At 40.8% G+C, this 20,968-nt stretch overlaps 1 protein-coding gene across 1 annotated transcript; it reads left to right on the top strand.

Moving 5' to 3' along the window:
• The first annotated feature begins 12,891 nt into the window (after nt 1–12,891).
• Nucleotides 12,892–13,964, top strand: LOC142471381 (olfactory receptor 5V1-like). Its single transcript, XM_075578189.1, has one exon. The coding sequence runs from the start codon at nt 12,892–12,894 to the stop codon at nt 13,825–13,827; it is 936 nt and encodes a 311-aa protein (XP_075434304.1). The 3' UTR covers nt 13,828–13,964.
• The last annotated feature ends 7,004 nt before the right edge of the window (nt 13,965–20,968 follow it).

Below are 20,968 nucleotides of genomic sequence, written 5' to 3'. Positions count from 1 at the left end.
TCAGGGTTAATTTAATTTAATTCAATTCTTGCATAATTATTGAAAATATAGTCCTGCAATATGATTGACTGAGCAGTTACTACAGTAGATACAATTGGTGGACAGCTATGGAGAGGGCGGGGCTCAAGAGCCAGAGCCTATCAGAAGTTTGTTCTCATCGTACAGACACACGTCGGATATTGCTTGAACTGAAGCTTTAATTCCCAATGACTCGACTTGACGCATGCGCAATACTGGAAATAACAGTATCATTTTTTTCCCCCAGAAAAGAAACTTTGACATCAAGCGGAAAAGGGCAAAAGGAGGAATCTCAATGGACCTCTAATATTGCTTTTAAACGTTGCTTGCGCATTGCGAATCTGATTTTAAATTTGTATTGATTAGGTTGAATAATTGTGAGCTTTATAGAAAACTGTATACAGTATGCTGCTGTTTTCATATTCAATACCTTTTTACATTGTACTTTAATCATCACTACTGGTTGATGTTGCATTTTGCAGTATAATTCCAATAGACTTGCATGTTTAATTAACACTTTTAAGAAACCCCCAAAATAAAAATGTATATCTTTTATTCTATATGTATTATTTATTATTCAATACTTTCAACTTTTGCTACAGTAGGCTTAATCTTCTTTTCATTCTGTTTTTATTTTATGCGCATGCGTGTATGTCTCATTGGAACCTTGTTGAAACGTATATGTGTGTCATCACATTTAGGCCCGTGCGTGTTGATCTAATTTAAACTTGTTGAAACACATATGCGTGTCATTACATCTAGGCGCATGCGTGTATGTCTAATTGAACCTTGTTGATACGCATATGCGTGTCCTCAAATTTAGGCGGATGCGTGTATGTCTCATTGGAACCTTGCTGAAACACATACGCATGTCATCACATTTAGGCTTGTGCGTGTATGTGAATTTTTAAGTTGGAGGGGAAAAAAAGAAACATTCAACTTTTTTTTAACCAACCATTATGTGAATTTGTATATGTTTTTGAAACTTTATCTGTATACTGTACTGTATGAGATGGCATACTGTAATTTTTATTTGGGGTTGGGCGTTTTCAAATGATTATCATGAATTTAAAGAAGTAAGAATTTTATTGTATAATGAATAATACAAAAATACAGTAGGTCGCCTCTTCTTCGAAATTTACAATCTTGCCTTTATCTTCTTCGTAATGGCTGCATTGCATTCTGTAGTTCCTTTGTCATTGAGAGAGGGAGGGTTGTGCAAAATACTGCCTGTTGCTACAGTATACACACAGTACAATACTTTTACACATGCCCCCTCCCCCCTTCCTATAGTGCTGCAGCTCTGAAAAGAAAAGAAAAAAATATTGCATTAAAGGGCATTTATGGCATTACATATTTCACAATATTGGACTAGACAGTAACTACCCCCAAAGAAAATTTACAGTAATATACTGTACAGTACAGTATACATTAGAGTACAATTACAAAGGAAGTCATTGTAAGAATGGGAAAAAATGTTAACTTATCAAAAAGATGGTTCAAATAATGGTTTCTAAAAATCAGTCCTTCACTAAGTCGAGAAAAAAAAAGGGATGTCTCCTCAAGCAGTTCAACAAAGCCTCCAAGATTTTCAAGAAGGTCTCTGGGAGGGAGATGTGGTGTGGATAATCAGTTCAATTGACGTTGGCTTCCTTGTTAGACTTTGTGTGTGAGGTGGGGGAGGTGCTAATTGTAGCAGTGAGTGCAGGATTATTAGTTCAGCGAAATCTTTTGAACAGTTCATCAAAATGTTGCGACCTGCCGCCCCCCACCCCTCAAATAAAAATTACAGTATACCATCTCATACAATAAATATCAAAACAAATCAAAATTTACATAATGATTTGTTAAAATCAGTCCTTCAAGAAGGCCATGTCGAGAAAATAAAAAAGTGGAATGTCTCTTTTTTTCTTTCCTATGTCAGACTTAAAATTGACATTGGATGTGTGTGGGGGGAAGGATTAGTTCTCGGCAAATCCTCCCCAGTAAGGGCTTATCATACGTCCAAGTGCGCATGCGTGTGTGAGACCGGCCCCAAGCAGACTACACAGTTCAACAAAGCCTCTAAGATTTTCATGCATGGCTCTGGGGGGAGGTGTAGCGTGGATAATCAGTTCAATTGACGTTGGCTTCTTTGTTAGAATTTGTGTGTGAGGTGGGATAAACACAGGATTGATACCAGAGGCTGGCGGGGGTCCCTGTGTGGTCCCCACAGGTGTCCAGAGGGCCCCCACCAGCCTCTGGTATCAATCTTGTGTTTATCCCACCTTTGTTTATCCCTCAATGGGGTCTCCAGGTGGTCCCTGCAGGTGTCTGGAGGCCCCAATGGGGTCCATGGGCAGTACTCACAGGTGCATGGGAGTCCCTGGGGGTCTCCATTAGTGTCTGGGGGCCCTTGGGTGGTTCCCACGGGTATCTGGGGTCCCTCGGGTGATCGCTGTGGGTGTTCCCCATGGATGTCCAGGGTTACTCAGGTTGTCCCCGTGGGTGTCTGTGGGGCCTTGCATGGTCCCCATTGGTCACCGCTGACCTACGGTTGTAATCCTGCTGCAAAATTTTTTATTAAGGCATACATTGCAATAAATACACTTTCCCACCCCAACACATACAGTACAGTATTGGGCAAAATAACTATTATCCAGATATGGATAATAGCTAATTTGCCCTTTATAAAATCAAACATTAGCCAGCCAGCAGAAATAAAGTAAATAAACCTTTCTACTTACCCCTGCCATCATAAAGGGCATCCTCGTCAGCATACTGCAGGGCCATGTCCTCTGTTGCCAGAAAGAAAACAATAAAAATTACAATCTAATATATTCCAATACTTCACGCTCAGTCTAACTCACCTTAGGGTTCAAAAAGCACACATTCCATAATCAATCATTCCCTTATGAAGTATCTTCTTGATACGAAAGGCGTAGGAAAGGAAATAGATTGTGTGCTATTTTTAAATGCTTTAATCTATAAATATCTACATAGAGTATATATACTTAGTGATTTTTTTGCCTATGTGGCTTTCTTGATACTATTTTCTCTAAACCACTCAAAAGATGAGGCAGAGCAGTGTTAAATCACTACAGCTGCAGCTCCAGGTCGGGTGTGTTAACCTTCTGCCATCTCCCCTGCGGTGTCACGTTTCCGCTGAAGCGGTAAACCGGGAGCAAGTGCATTACCTAACCGGTGTTGATCTGAGCCAGATGTGTAACGGACGTATACCAGCAGCGATGAGAAAGGTGTGGAGTGCCATCAGGAGCTGACCTTACCTCCAATTTCTGGAACGTGAGCTGCCTATACCGACGAGCCGAGAGAGGGTGCATTCCATATCGACATTGCCTCTTTTCCTCTCAAAGTGGCCTCTTACAAAGTTGCCTTTTAACTGGCTACTATTTTAATCTTCAAGAAGCCTCTGATAAATCTGTATCATTCAATGTTTTCAGTATTTCACATATACGGGCTTATGCAGAGAGCATAGAGAAAGGAAATAGCGACCATCTTTTGGCGAAAATACGCAGGAGAGAAGCTTGTCCTGGTGAGACCATGGCGGGCAATTCAAATTCGCCAAACGTGTGGCGAGAAGCGTGATTTTCGCCAATGTTGAAACACGCAAGATTCCAGTAGCTCCGATGCGCATGTAAGCGCCAATCGGAGCTACTAAATGGCGCGTTCAGAGGAAATTTTGCCCGCCAACAAAAGTTGGCTGCATTGTGGGCAAATACAGCGCGCCACTACATGGCGAGTTTCACGCCAAGTGAAACTCGCCTAAATAGCAATTTAAAGCACAACGCGCTAACAGAGTACTCTGCATAGGACCAAATTTATTGCCAATCCTGCGGCGAATTTCAGCCTTTCTGTAAGGTACCTCTCTGCATAAGCCCCATAGTGTTCAATGTGTTTTGTGTATGGCACTATTTAATGTACTTTTTATCTTATTGATACTATAAATTTTTATATCTACAATCTTCATATTACGTGTTTTTTTGCGGTGTCAGTTTTTCTATACATTCATCAAACTCAACCTATGATAAATTTAGACGAAAGATACTTTTTACTATACCACTACTTATAGATGAAGGCAAACAAAAAAACCCCAGTAAAATATCATCCAATGATATCACATAAGAGGAAAAATAAATTCCTTGCTGACTCCAAGAATTGGCAATCAGAATACTCCCTGGATCAACATCATTCCCATCTTTTCTTATTTGGTATATCCCTGCATACCTTTCCTTTCTAAAAAATGTCCCACCTTTTTTTGAAGTTATCTATTGTATCAGCAATCACAGTCTCCATGGGTAATGAATCCCACGTATTTCTATTGCTCTTACTGTAAAGAACCCTTTCCTTTGTTGCTGGTGAAATCTCTATTCATCAAACTTTAAGGGATGACTACGTGTACTTTGTTCGGACCTTGGGATTAATAGTTCTTTAGAAAGATTCTTGCACTGTACCCAAATATATTTGTATTTAGTCATCATATCTCCACTTAGACATCTCTTTTCTAATGTTAATACATCTCATTTAGCTAGCTTCTCTTAATAAATCAGATTATTTATTAATTTTGTGTATCTTTTCTGCACATTCTCAGTTCCATAATGTCTTTTCTAAGGAGTGGTGCAGGAATTTGATTTACACGCTTCTTACTCTTCCGCACACACTTCATTGAATGCTTCTTGAGTAAATTTCAAACTCTGTTTGACTTCCTCCCCTAGAAATGTCTCCTTCCCTTCTTCAACACCAACTATCTATAAATTCAACAACAATACTTCTCTACAATTATTAATCCTCACAATTCAATTCCACGTTGTCTTTTCTCTATTTTTGATTCCTCATTTCGGCTTCCTTCTACCTTTTTCTCCCACTTAACTACCCCTGAAGACTTTGGAACATTTTAAGCACCCTTATGTCAACCCTGGACCCTATACCTTTCTGCTACTGTGTGTGTCTGCAATGATGAGGTACACAATAGTAGTAACTAGCTCTACTTTATTTACTTAGCCATACGATTTAATATAGCTCTGCTTCTGCGCACACAGCCAAATTTTCCTGTGTCCTTGTTCTCCTGTAATCTCCCCTTCTCTCCTTCATCCATCTTGGAGGAGGCTTAAAGAGTGATGCCCCTTTCTTGTTGTGCCAGGTTCCACCTGGGATGCTCTTTGCTTCCAGGACACTACAGACCCCATCTCACCTTTCACAGAACTTGAATTGTCTGAGCTACTATTCTCCTCTTCCACTACATATAACTTGCCCTATTCTCTTGGACCTCATCAAGCTCTTACTCCCACTCTGCTCCCGATTATAACGCAGTCTCATTATGTGGACCCCCGAGCACCACGTTGTAACAGGGTTCAGCTGCAGAGAAAAGAAAGAATTGCCGGCGCCAAATCAGTCCTTTAAATAATAATAAATCCAAATAAAGACCAAACCGTCTCTTGCAAAGTCCCAAAAGTGTCCTTGAGCAAACAGGCAGTGAAGGGGTCAACGAACGGCTCACACTAAATAATAATGCAATATGTAAAAAAGACAAGAAAACAAACAGATAATGGTGCAGTACGCCAAAAAAGTTGACATTAAAACATTAAAGACTCACACATGACAAACATAACACACAATGACAGATAGACACTAGCAAGACCATAATCCTAACAAAAAGCTAGTTATTAACATTGAAATACTGGGTTCCGAAGGTTACAGCACTTAAGTCCAGAGGGGTAAAATTGAAACCCTACTTACAGGACAGTAGATGGTAAAAGCAGTAAAGCTGAAGATCGCTCAGGTGCTCCTCTCTGATGATAACTGGAGCTCCTTTAGGGATTGCCTCATGTTGGGGATGGATGTTGAGTCACACGAAAACCAGAACTTTCTGGTGGATGTGACGTCACACGCTGCTGTGGTACTGAAATCGCTGCTCCTCTTCCTCTCCTTTCCCCCCACAGCCTACACAACTGCTGCCAATATCCTCCAGTCACACCCCCTGAAGAAGTGCATGTATGTGCATGAAACGTCGTTGGGAGATTATTCTGTTTTTAGAGCTGTCTGTTTGGTTGTGGAGGATATTGGCAGCAGTTGTGTAGGCTGTGGGTGGAAAGGAGAGGAAGAGGAGCAGCGATGTCAACTTTTTTGGCGTACTGCACCATTATCGGTTTATTTTCTTCTCTTTTTTACATATTGCACTATTATTTGGTTTGAGCCGTTCATTGACCCCTTCACTGCCTGTTTGCTCAAGGACACTTTTGGGACTTTGCAAGAGACGGTTTGGTCTTTTTTCGGATTTATTATTATTTAAAGGACTGATTTGGCGCCGGGAATTCTTTCTTTTCTCTGTGGTTCATTTTCTGACTGTACAGTCAGTATTTGCCAGGCTGCCTGCAATATTTATTTCACGTATTGTCATTATTTAGATTTTTTTAGCGCTGTTTTGCACCGTCTTTTTTCGTTAAGTTGGGGTTCAGCTGCACTTACTGTACATACATTTTCAACTCCTAACTCTTCTCAGGCACCTTTCCCTTTGCTGTTCAAGCACGCAATAGTGACACCTATTTTTAAAATTCCCTTCATCTTACGTCCCCCTCTAACTAATGTCCTGTATCTTACACACAAGACCCGGTGCAATCTGGCTTCCGAACTGCTCATTCCACTTAAACTGCCCTCACTAAAGTAACTAACGATCTGTTCTACACATTGCCAAAGCTTAATGGCTTTACCCCCTTACACGTTTGCTTCACCTCTCTGCTGCTTTAGAAAAATGTAGACTACACTCTTCTTGTTTTCCATAACTGCTTCCACAGTGCCATGATTCCTCCAACAATCGGCCTCTCTCTTGGTGTTCCTCAAGGTGCTCTCTCTCTCTCTCCTTTCTAACTCAGTAAAGTACTGCGTAAATTGGTGGTGCTATATAAATAAACATATACATACAAAAATAACACAAACAGACATTTATCATTATTTGGAGGTTAGGAGGAATTTCAGTGTTGGTGAACGCGGCGCCCATTAATGATATAAGTTGCAAAGAGGTGATTTACTGAACCTTTCAGACACCCAACAAGACCTAGTGCGGAGTCTGTGCATTTTTAATTTTTTCCTGTTACATACATACAAACATACACATATCTGATTGATTAATTCATCCCGTTGTCACACGTCATCTTTTGCTATTCACCAGAAACCACTTCCTAATGAGTCTTTGTGGAATTCTCCATAATGTTCCAACTCCACAAGGACTCCCCTCCCTATTGTGAGCATGTATAAGAGGTCAGAGACCCAGCACAGGTTTAATACAGAGCTTATCCTGGGAAAGGCTGCACTGCAATGGGGGAGAGAACCCTATTACCTCCACACTCCTCTTCCTACGAACATCCGTCTCTCAGTTCTGAGCATTTGCTGCTGAGAAATATTATTTCCAGGACTTGTAGAGAAATAAAACTCTGTCTGGAAATGGAATAAAAGACCAATAGTAAGTAGAGTAAAGTCTTCTCTTTTACAGTTGGGGGTAAGTGCTCAGATACCAGTGAGTAACAATACTACATACTCTAGCTGGTTAATGGTTTATATCAGATTTATAATTATAATTAATAGTAAGTCTTTTCTTTTTGCATATATATGAGTAACATGGGAGAAATATTACCCCCTTGTGTAAGATGCAGGGAACTTAGGATGGGCTGAATAATATATATATACTGTACAAAAAAGAAACAAAAGTAGATATTTTTGTGTACACTAGCACACTTAACTGCACAATGACATAGGTGGAAAGTATGTATAAATTAAAAGTATCTTTAATTTTGTCAAATTTAAATATACCTCAAACCAGATAAAAACAATTAAGTGTGAGGGGGTGTACTTAGGGAAGTATATTATAGTTCAATGATCTAATGTGCAAAGTCTCCAACAGATAAAGAGTTGTTAAATGGTTCACACTGTGAATTGGGGCTGCAGTCTCTTGCTGAATATATAGAAATATTCTAGTTATAGAGTATATAGTTGTTTAAAGATACAGAGTCTCTGAGTTTCGGAGAGAGTTTCTGATTGACTGGATACATGTAATGCTAACCACTTATTCTCTGTTGGAGTTAGTAAGTGTAATGTTAACCACTTATTCTCTGATGGAGTTAGTAAGTGCAATGATATCCACTTATTCTTAATAAACTTTGGACAGCAATAAACTCTCTCCAAAACTGAAAGACTCTGTACCTTTAAACAATTATATATTAATAGAATCTCCATATATTCAGCAAGAGACTGCAGCCCCAATTCATAGTGTCACCATTTGTAATCTCTTTATCTGTTGGAGACTTAACACATCAGATAATTGAACTATAACATATCTCCCTAAGCATACCCCTCTCACATTTAATTGTTTTTATTTAGTTTAATGTTGATTTTATATTTGAGACAATTAAAGATACTTTTCATTTATACTTATTTTATACCAATATCAATGGGCATTTAAGTGTGTGGCACTAAAATATCTACTTTTGTCTCTATTTTGTGTATGTTTACACTCCTTAGAATTTAGCTAGCACTGCCTTGTGTTACAGCCGGGAATTATTCTCTGGGACACTAATTGCTCCTCTGGGTTACAAAACTAGCACAAAATTTATGTGAAAAGTGGCAGTAGATGTCCTGAAGGAAATATCCCTTTGCATTCAGAAGCAGTATTTATCTTTTTTTTTTTTTGCACCAGTGTTGCACCTTTGTTGCACACAGGAATAGTTCTCTTGGACATTAATTGCTTATCCGAGCTAGTGAACTGTATAAAGACAAAGCTGGAGTAAAACTTATGTGAAAAAGCAGCACCAGGTCTCCTGAAGGAAATATCCCCTTGTGTTCTGAAGATCCCTTCTTATACAGTATGTCACAGTCTGGCACCAGTTTTGCAGCTGGGGAACTTTGTGATGCCCCCGTGTTACACATTATTACTATAAAGAATATTGTAGTACAGTAATCACTAACCTCAGCAATAACAACTAATAAACCCTCAATTTACATTGTGGCATGAATATTCCCATCATTGGATAAAAGCAGAAAGAATATATTTGTGCATAAGTAGTGTATTTATAGTCAGGTTAATAAAATGTTCCCTAATTCAACGTTTTCTTCATACCAAAAGGTATCATTGCTGTAAGATTAAATACTCAGAACTTTTTTTCCAGCAAATGGTTATTAACGATCATTAACATGCTGTATTTTTTATACTGTTTATTTAGAAAAAATTTGTACAGAGTTATTAGCGATTGGGGAAATTATCCATAAATTAGGCGAGGTATAATTATACTAAGAAAACATTTTCCAGCACCGATTTGAACCCTGATCACACTGTTTTGTTACCTTACTGTAGTTCTATACTGTTTTTTGAGTTGATTTAATAAATATTCACAATTTAAGTGTTACGAGCATTGTTCATCCAATCTTTGATGAGTAATATTTTAAGCTTTACGGGACTATTTAAATTACCTTACACTAATACCGTGGCTCTGAGTAAATAAATATTGAATTCTGCTGTTACACTACAGGTTTAGCTAGCTGGCCAACTTTGTCCAGATAAATTAATACTTAGGTACAGAGTGCATGTAATTAGGGTCTTATATCTCCTTGATCCGAGAAGACCTCTTTTTGATACCTTATCGGTTTACCCTTAGTGCAGCTACCTTTTTAATCATGAAGTAGAGTGAGTATACTCATGAGTTTTGTTTCTTATTTTTCGTTCTAATGCAGAATATCAGAGTTTCCATAGGAGTCAGTGGCAGTTTTAATGCAGAATTGTATTTGAAGAGTATTTAAAATAGAAATGTTTAAAGTAAAACATCTAAAACACACAGACTGAACACCTTGCAAAACCCTAAATGCAACTTACTGTACTTGTTAAATACTAGGACTGTACAAAGACCCGCCAATGCCTTTGTTACATTATTCCATAGATTGGGGGTTGCAGTTCATGTTTCAATTGTCAGATTAGACCAAACTGGGTGATAATCGCTTTTCCCAGTTTACAGCTACTGTACGGATGTAGCCAGCCTAATTTTTCTTAGAGATAACACAATATATCCTGTTATAACTCAAAATATCACATAGTTCCAATAGGATTCAGAGGCAGTCATGGATCAGAATACACCAACAAATCCCAATATATCCCAACATATCCCACCATATTTAAACATATACCAACATATCCCAACACACACCAACATTTCCCACCATAGCCAACATAGCCCAACACAGCCCAACATACCCCAACATATCCCACGACATCCCAACATACTCCACATATCCCAAAATAATGTATCCCACGATATCCCAACAGAGGAAATAATGGCGCTGACTACATCTGTAAATCTCGCTGCAGTTATCACTTCTATTTTAAATTTAAGTTAACCCGACATTATGTATATAATTTGGTGGTTTGTATAAGGACCCATTTACCAAAGGGAAGTTTTATCCCAAGTACCTTATCAATGTGTTTTATTATTTCCTTACAAAATAATTGGACCATTGGGCAGTGCCACCATACGTGTGCGTGTATTACTTGTTCTACGGCCTCATTATCTGTAGGTGTTACACAGATATAGCCAGATTTACTCTCCCTGGACTCGCGGGAAAAGGAAGGCGAGAGCCTCTGGCAGCCTCATTAACACATTGATTTCCTACCGGCTGTCCACAGTGTTTCCCGCCATGACTGAGGATTGCTGCAGTCACTTCCCCCTGTCATTCTCTGGCAGTGGGGACAGTTATAGTGTATCGAACTGGGAGTGATATTTCCCCCTTATCTCAGGGACATTCTTCTTGTTGTAAGCGTAATTCCCTTTCAAATTCCTTAATAATTTAAACAAATCTGGGTTATTTAAAGTTAGTTACTGATGAAGGGAAATCTGTAATTTTCCCATCATCTGCACAGCGTTTCTCGGAGAGGTGATGGGGGTGAGGTCGGAATCCTACTGGGGGTGAAGGTACTTTTTGCCTATTTTTATGCAGCACCAACCATATATGCAGAGATACAATAATATACAAGACTTAATACAGGGATAATAGTGCAAGTAGGGATACATTAAGTGCATAATACATACAGTACAAAGCAATATTAGGAGGACAGAAGTCTATGCTTCGAAGAGATGACTCAATGGCTATTACGCTTTAGATGTTGATGTGCAAGACTTCGTTATATTAATGTGCTATGGACATGACTGTAAATGTGACTTTTTAGACTGGTCTTGAAGTTCAATTCCTAACCAGATAGTTTACATTATTTCTTATCTTTTTATTGCAACATATTTTCCATGTTTGTCTCTATCTCAAATCTGTTTATATACAGTATGTGTATAAAAAAGGTTTTACAATCTATTAATGGTTAAAGCTTGTAAATTCCGGTCATTATTGAAATCCCTGCTCTCTGACTGGTTAAATTTCCAGGCAATATCCAATCAGTAATGGCCTGGAATTTTTGGAAGCTTGCCAAGTTTTTCAGTCAACCAGCTTTCAGTTCTCATTCACAAAGAGTGAAATTTGCTCTTAGACAAGGGAGGTGATTGGACAGAAGCCACCAGCAAGGCACTGACTCCTCCCCCACCCTGCCTGCAGAGAGCTCCACACAGGAGAGTGAGGGGAAAGTTTTGTGTGTCTTTTGTGTGTTTTGTGAATGTAAAGGGGGTCAGCAGAGTGTTTTATTAGTGTGTGTCTTCTGTTGTTGGGTGTTTTGTGGGTGTAGAGGGGGCAGCAGAGTCTTGTTGGTGTGTGTCTGCTGTGTGTGTGTTTTGTTGGTATAGAGGGGGAGCTGCAGTGTGTGTGTTTTGAGGGTGGAGGAGGGGTGCAGAGTGTTTTGTTGGTGTGTGTGTCTGCAGTGTGTGGGTTTACAAGGGGCTGCAGTGCGTGTAGAAGTGGAGCCTACTGGTGTGTGTTTTGCGGATGTAGAGGGGGCAGCAGTCTGTTTTGTTGATTTGGGCTTATCTCTGCAGTGTGTGTTTTGTAGGTGCAGAGGGGGGGGGATGGCAGTGTGTGTTTTGTTGTTGGAGGAGGGGTGCAGAGTATTTTGTGTGTGTGTGTGTCTGCAGTGTGTGTTTTATGGAGGTAGAGCTGCCAGTCTGTTGGTTTTTGTGTGTCTACAGTGTGTGTTTTGTGGGTGGAGGAGGAGTGCAGAGTGTTTTGTGTGTGTGTGTCTGCAGTGTGTGGGTTTACATGGGGGCTGCAGTGGTTGTAGAAGGGGGCTTCTGGTGTGTGTTTTATGGATGTAGAGGGGGCAGCAGTCTGTTTTGTTGGAGTGTGTGTTTCTGCAGTGTGTTTTGTTGGTGTAGAGCAGGGGCTGCTGTGTGTTGTGTGTGTTTGGTGAATGTACAGGTTGGAGGAGGGCTGCTGTGTGTTTTGTGGATGTAGAGGAGGGGGTTGCACAGTCTGTAGAGGGGACTGCAGAGTGTTTGTGTATATAGAGAGGGGTTGCAGAGTTTGTGTGTATGTACAATTTCCTTTTAATAAACTTGCAGTAAAACCAAAGAATGTAGACAACTATGCTGATAAAAATCAATATGACTACAAAAAAATATCTTTTTTATGAATTTTTTTTTTTTTTTTAAATAAGCCTACACTTAGCCTATAATAGTAATAATCCCTCAGAACATTGCATTACTGGCCAATAATGCCCTGGTTGGGTTAAAGTCCCTCGGCTTCACCTCAGGCCTTCAACTCTTCCAGCCAGGGCATTATTGACCAGTAATGCCCTGTTCTTCTGGGATTATTACTTAAATATAGAATAGGTTACATTCTGTACCATTAATAGATCAGGAGTTTTTATGTCTTAATTATTTTATGTGTCTTAATACACACTTTCTCCTTGCAGCACTAGAACTGATATTTAATAAGAAGATCTCATCTTCCTCATCTCATCCCACAATGCTCCGGGAGAATCAGACCACAGTTACAGAATTTCTGCTTCTGGGATTTCCAGCCATTCACAACTTCAAGATCTTACTCTTCCTTGTCTTCCTTCTGTTATACATTTTCACTTTAGCTGGAAATGTCCTGATCATTGTCTTGGTGTCAACCAGTCACAAGCTCCATACACCCATGTACTTCTTTCTCAGTCACCTGTCCCTGTCTGATATCTTGCTAACCACAGATATTGTGCCTAACATGCTATACATAATAATGGCAGAAGGGGCCATTATCTCTCTCGTTGGCTGCATCACTCAATATTTCCTACTTGCTCTCTCATTAGGTACTGAATGTTTCCTCCTTACAGTGATGTCTTATGATAGATACCTGGCCATCTGCCACCCATTGCGATACTCTGCTATTATGGACTTTAAGCTTTGCTTCCAATTGGTTTTCGGGTCTTGGTTCTTAAGTTTTATGGCAACACTAAATATAGTTATTTGTGTTTGTTCTTTTCAATTATGTAACCCCAATGACATTGATCATTTCTTTTGTGATACCACAACTCTCTTAGAACATTCGTGCTCAGACAGATTCATTGTGGACACTGTAGTTTTTGTTCTAGGAGTTCCTGTCATTGTCTTTCCATTTGTCTTCATCATTTTGACGTATGTCTGTATCTTTCTCACCATCCTCAGGATAACTTCCTCCACTGGGAGACAGAAAGCCTTCTCCACCTGCAGCTCTCACCTGGCCGTTGTGTGCTCATATTATGGGACACTGTTTGCTAAATATATGGTTCCATCCAAAGGACAGTCATTGACTGTAATGAAAATCACGTCTCTTCTGTACACAGTCATCACCCCATTATTCAATCCCATCATCTACACTCTGAGGAACAAGGAGATCCAGGCAGCCCTGTGGAAATTTATCAGTATTTGGCTACAAACATAGTTTGAGTTGCATGAGATAAACTACAGTAGGTCAATTGTATCAGGCTGTGTTCAACACAGTAAAAATAACAACAATGTAAGATAGAGTAGATGCAGTAAATATTCCTCTAATAAACTGTAGTTTTGCAGTTACAGTATATTGACATTAAGGGAAATATCCATCAATCAGTGTATTTCAAAACTCTTAATCTCCTCTAGCATTAGTGATAGATTTGGGCAGGGATCACATGGAATTATAGAACTAAAAATATAACAAGAATTATAAAAATAAATACAAATTAGAAGCTATCAAGTACAACTTAAAACATTCAGCAAACTTTCTTAATAATAGTACTACCATAAATTAGTACACAGATTGATACCTCAGAAATCCAGAATATAACCCAATGTCTCTGAGGGATAAATCCTCTACATCAAGAACATCATCTGAACTTTAATTGTATTCATGAAGACCTGTGGGGGCTAAAATGTAACAAATCTTTTATTCTGTGAAAATCGGGATTATACATGTAATAACTGGTTGCTAATTTTACCAAACTTTTGTTTGTAATATTTGCAGTATTGTAATACCTCATCCCACCTTCTTCACTCACAAACTCGCTGGGACCCAGGCCCTGGGTGAATCATGGCCCTGCCATTCTCCAATGAGCCAGGAACAAGGCCCTGGGGTGAGACATGAGCCCTGCCACTCTCCTCCAACTGGGACTCAGGCCCTGGGTGTATTATGGGCTCGGTCATTCTCCAACGAGCCGATGTGCCAGAAGTGGTGGTGTAGTCTGTGCGCTATCCTCCAAGTGAGCCTGTGGTCTTTAAGGGGATGAAATATTAATACCAGCTTGCCGAGTGGTTGCCGGGTCATTTCTGCTGCTCAGCTGGGGAGCGTCTCCTGGGGTGTTTACCTCAGTCGGGTTGTTCCCTTGCATACACGCTGCTTACTCGCGGCTGGCTAGTGCTGGCTATCTCCTCTCAGGGCTCACGGGAAATGATGTCAGGCTACCGATCTCCAGCGTCTCAACCGGTATGACTCTGGAGCATGCCACTACACATAGATGTTGGAAACGTGGTGCGGCTTGCGTCCTGATAATTCAAACTTGTAGTCAGGCTGCTATGTTTCAGGGGGCACACAGGATTAGTGTGTATTCTCCCAGATCAAACGTAACCCACTGGATATAGCAAAAAACAGAAATGCGCTATACAATATAAACTAATCAATTAAAAAGATGCACATATATTACCGTCTGAACAAATAATGTCTAATACTCTCCCTGCAGCTGGCACAGACTCTCACCCAGAGAGATAAAGTCACAGTAGATAGAAAAATAACAGGATGTCAATTCAATTCGTGCAGAAAGCAAATGGTATCAGCTGAGTGCAATCTTCAGATAATCCACGATTCCAATTCCTTTAGACTGTTGAGCTATGATATGCTCTCAATGGGATATGATAAAGGATAAGGAAAAGAAAGAAAGAGAGAGAGCGCTCTCAAGTACAAACAATTTATTTACAAACAATAGGGCCCCACTCCAGCTCTCTCCTGCATGAAGCACTCACACCGTTTCCTGAACGGACGCCCTGCGTCCTTTCCTCACGGTGTCACAGTCCTCAGATTGTTCGTGTGATGTTAAGAGACCCATAGCTGTAAGGAGAGATGACCCGCGTCCCTCTGTGCCGGTGTCTCCACACACACTGACTCTTCCGATCACGTGATGCTTCTCCTCGCGTTCTCGTGAGATTTCCTCAAAGGATAGCAGGGGAGTTTCCAGAGGTGGCCACTCAGTCTCACACCGTAACCCACTGGAAACTCCTCCTCCTACGTGTTTCGCCAATATCCCTGACGAAGCCATTTCACACATTATCAGGCTGTTACTGCACCCATTGATTTACTCCCATTGGTTCATGTCACACACATTGATGTGTTATACTTATATTGTTCATATTTACATTCTAATTGCATTTTTTTGTTAAATTAATTTTATTTTCCAGTCATATATATATGTATATTCATTTTATTCATTCTTTGGATTAATCACTCCTAGGGTCTATTTCATCAGCGCACCAGTTTTTTCTTTCTTTTCTTGTTTAGAAACTGACAAGTACAGTTTAAAACATTCAGCAAACTTTCTTAATAGTACACAGACAGAGCCCTAATACTCATTAGTAGTACTGTACTAAATTAGTACACAGATGGATTACGCAGAAATTCATAATATAACCCAATGTCTCTGAGGGATAAATCCTCTACATCAAGAACATCATCGTAACTCTAGTTGTATTCATGAAGACCTGTGGGTGCTGAAATGTAACAAATCTTTTGTTCTGTGAAAATCTGGATTATACTGTACGTGTAATAACAGGTTGCTAGTTTTATCAAACTTTTGTTTATAATATTTGCAGGATTGTAATAACCCTTCCCACCTTCTTCACTCACAAACTCACAGGGACCCAGGCCCTGGGTGAATCATGGGCTCTGCCATTCTCCAATCAGCCAGGATTCAGGGCCTGGGTGAGTCATGGGCCCTGCCATTCTCCAATGAGCTGGTACCCAGGCCCTGAGTGAGTCATGAGCACGGTTATTCTCCAACAATCTGGGACCCAGGCCCTGGGTAAGTCATTGGCTGGCCATTCTCCAACGAGCTGGGACCCAGGCCCTGGTTGAGACAGGTGCCTTGCCATTCTCCAAAGAGCTGGGACTCAGGCCCTCGGTGAGACATAGCCCTGCCATTCTCCAACATGTCAGGGACAAGGCCCTGGGTGAGTCGTGGCCGGCCATTCTCCAATGAGCTGGGGCCCAGGCCCTGAGTGACACATGGACCCTGCCACTCTCCTCCAACTGGGACCCAGGCCCTGGGTGTATAATCGGCCCAGCCAAAGCCCAACAAGCTGGGTACCAGGCCATGATTTATCCCCCCCTTCCACTCAACCAACTCTCTCCCCTGTCAACAGTTAATCAAGCCCTGGTAATGTCTGTAGTCGTGGACCCTGTTTTTCTTATTGACCAGGCTTATCCTGTGTCTAATATTAGTCTCCAATTAAGGTCGTCAGATCCCATTAAAAAGTAGCAACAGCCACAACATAAAACCAAATCTCCCCCATGCCACCCAGCCTGATAGGCTTACCGACATCCCTACACACACTGGGGGTGTTAATCTCAAAGCCCACCCCAAATCTAGAGGGAGATATAATCCAGGAGTGGGGCAGTTGAGAACTCACTGAAAGAGTACAATGGCCTTCGAGCCATGGAGACACTACAGGCGGAGCCAGATTTATATTCCCTGCTGCTCAGGAAACCTGCAGGAAAGTGACCGCAACTTCCACTGACAGCAGAGGATTAATGGTATGCGGGGTCAGATCCTGAAGCACAGACCCACTGCATTGTTAGGGCTGTTATATTATGGCTGCCATCGCTACGCCGTGCGCGTGCGCTGCACTTATAATTGACAGTCAGCCCTTCTATACAAGGGCCGCGGCGCGCACGGCAGTGAGCGTGCATCCGGCCGACAGCGGGGAAGACGGAGGAATAGAATGATTTTGCGCCGCTACTGACGCTGAAATTTATGTATACAGTATGTGTGTGTGTATATATGTATGCATGTGTATGTATGTATATGTGTGTGTGTGTATGTATCTGTGTGTCTGCACCATGTTAATAAATATTTTATTTTTACCAATGTGTTTTTTGTTTTGTTTTTAAATAAATAATAAATCACACACACATACACACAACCTCACTAGCGCACAGTATACACACAAAACGTGTGCGGCACGTGCACGCACTTTTGCACAGGCACGTGCGCGCACACAGCCGCACACCGTATATAACAGCCCTTACAGAGACTTGTACATTCTCCACAGCTGCTGCTTGTAATGCCATATTCAGGTGCTATATTTAAGTGTGTTATGACATATAAAACGAAACATATACAACTAATGTACAGTAACTGATTCATTTAAATGGCTTCCTTGAGTCTCCATTTGCTGATACGAGTAACAGAAATCTTGTCCCTGCTCCTTCCCACAGGTCATTTCAATGTTTAATCAAATCAATCTGCTGCCCTCCTGTTAATCTTCCCTGTCTCTGTCTGCTGCAAGTGCTTATTGCATTTCCTCTACTAATTTCAACCTGTAATCCTCACACAACTCTGCTCATTTCTGTTGTGCTGATTAACCCTGTCCCCTCTGTGCTGTGTTATTACAGCAGGTAGTGCAGTATAAATGTAAGTGGGTAGTTGGGACAGCTGGCGCAGGGCAGGTTTGTAATTCCACCTGTAACTGCCATATTTAGGTGTGGCGTTATATCTGGATTAGGATTGGAATTGGAACTACAAACTCTGCTATCTCAGCTCGTCAGTCTACACCATCTAATGATAGAAAGGCACATTCAGTACAGCTGCACTTCACTCACATTGACACACAACTCTATACTACATCACTGCAGTGGCACTGCACTCTCTACTAACTGTATACTGTGGCCCTTTTTCTGTATACTCTGAGACTGCAGATCCGGGGGTATTGCACAGATAGTCCCATTGAAGTAAATGGGTATTTCCACGATTTACCAGTAGTTGCACTAATCTATCAGCAAATTACCACATTTAAGTATCTGACTTTGAATCCTAGCGCTCCTTCCTGCTTCCCTCTAACTCCTCCTCCCTTATAAACAGACATATTGATGGTTCCTCAGTGGCCTGGGGATATTGTTTCCATTCTTTAATTAATGACCTTGGTTTCAGGCAATTGATTACTTTCAGTAGACCTTGATTCTGCAAGAAACTTATCACTTTATGGGCCTCATTCAGTAAAGGTTGAAAAAAATTATCTCCATGGCATTTAAATCGCCGTTATTTTGAGCGCTGCTATCACGGTATTCAGCAAACCTTCATTACCGTTCATAGCAAAATTCCCAAAACGAGCGATTTTCTGCCAGCGATAGGAACGACCTGTGAAAAGGCCTAACCCGGCGATACATTTCTGCTGCAGAGAGAGCTGCTCTGAGAGAGCCGCCTCTGCCAGCGACAATCTCGCCCGAAAATTATGTTTTTTAATATACATTTCATTCATAGTATAGATGTGCAGGGGGTCTCCGGAGCTGAACCGTGTTGGTTTGAGGTCCGGGGACCCCTTGCTTCTCGAGATACAGGCCCCTTTATGGGGTGCCGGTATCTCTTATGACTTGAAATGTCCCGGTCGCGTGACGCGGGACATTTAAATGCAGATGGATACTGGAACCTGTAATGGGGCCTGTATCATGTGAAGCAGGGTGTCCCCGGACATAAAACCAATGCGGTTCATCTCCAGAGACCCCCTGCACATCTACACTATGAAAGAAATGTATATTAAAAAATATTTAATAAACATCAATACACCCCCCCCCCCCGTGCTCCCGATAATGTAAAACCATTATTTATTTTTTAACATACAGGATTCATACCCCAGACCTACGACTGTCCCTGGTGGTCCCTATGGGTTTCGCAGGCCACACAGTGCACTAGTAGCCCAGGGTGTGGGGGTCTACGGGTGGTTCCCGCCAGGTGCCATGGGCCTCCATGTGGTACCCGCGGGTCACCGTGGGCCACAATGGGGTCCACAGGTGGGCCCACGAGTGTCTGGGGGTCCCCGGGTCAACCCCACAGGTGTCTGAGATACTCGAGTAGTTCCAACGGGGGTCTGGGGCACTTGGGTGGTCCCTGTGGGTCTGTGGGACCCCCACAGCTGTGGTGCCCCTGCTTCTTCCCCGCAGGTGTCCCCCGTGGGTCCGCAGGTGGTCTCCCATGGGTGTTCTGGGGGTCCTCGGGTGGTCTCCATAGGTCCCCGCAGACCTAAGGTACCAACCCTGTATATTAACAAATAAACATGGCCTACATTTCATTCAATCCCCCCCCCCTCCACCCAAACACATACAGTACAGTAATGGGCAAAATAACTATTATCCAGATATGGATAATAAATTATTTGTCCATTATTAAACACAACATTAACCAACATAAATAAAGTAAATAAATACAGTTCTACTTACCACACAAGCAGGTTCCACTGTCCTCCGTTGCCAGCAAGCATACATACATAATAAAGACATTCTAATGGCCCCTAACCCCTTAATCACCTTATCGGTTAATAATCGCTATAGTAATTAAGGGGTTAACCCACCCTGCCCTGCTACGCAACCCACCCGGGAGGCCTAACCACCCAAACCGGACTGACTATACTCTGTACCCAATGAGTAGTATATTGGTACATCATACCCATATAATAATATGGGCATGCAAAGCCTCTATAGCACTCAATGGGCACCCTAATCACAATAAATTAATGCACCAAACACAGAATAATAAAATATAAAAAAACTCCAAAAAAACACACTTCAATAAATAAAAACAGTAGCCAGCTACTCCAATGAATACAAGCACTAACAAGATCAACAATTAATTTATTAAACCATTAATCAAAGCAATTAATTAATCAGACTCAGAATTCTTTCAAACATGTAACCAATCAAACCAATTAATTATTAAACCAACTCCAAAATAATTCTAACAGTAACCAATCAAAACAATGAATTAATACAACATTAATGAATTAATTGAAACATTAAACTACAAAGAAATAAAATTAAAACATATCAGAAACAACCATTAAATGCATTAGCCAACACAATACATCATTCATTAAAAAATAAAAACAATCGCCAACATTTTTTTTCAATCAAGCTGAAAAATACCAAACAATTACATCCACATAAAAAACTAACATTGCAAAAAACAACAGCAATACAAAGCCACAAATGCCTTCCAAATATTGTCCTAATAATATATTGATCTGTACTCTAAAGTAGTACAGATTAATATATTATCAGCCAATGTTCAAAAATAAAAAATTAAAAAAACACATCCAATGTAAAAATCTGTAAAAAAAAGATATTTACAAACATGCAATATATTACTTACCATTAGAAGCGCTGGCCCTCCTACTCCCGGGGAAACACGAAGCTCACATACTGCGAAGGTCTCAAACAGCATCTGATGCCATCAACCATGAAGATTCGGATCAGGTACCCAAATCTTCTTTCTTTAATCACCTTCTTCTATCTTCATCTGTCACCATTTCTTGATCTTCTTTATCTTCTATCTTCATCTGTCAATCCATAA

Source organism: Ascaphus truei, chromosome 20 (genome assembly GCF_040206685.1).
Source record: "Ascaphus truei isolate aAscTru1 chromosome 20, aAscTru1.hap1, whole genome shotgun sequence".
Lineage (NCBI taxonomy): Eukaryota > Metazoa > Chordata > Amphibia > Anura > Ascaphidae > Ascaphus > Ascaphus truei.
Note: the sequence above shows the minus strand (reverse complement) of the source record. Positions and strands in the feature narration are given on the sequence as shown.

Bases quoted from the DNA above. Each gene is read 5' to 3' on its own strand.
- LOC142471381 (XM_075578189.1), top strand. From the start codon at position 12,892: ATGCTCCGGGAGAATCAGACCACAGTTACAGAATTTCTGCTTCTGGGA.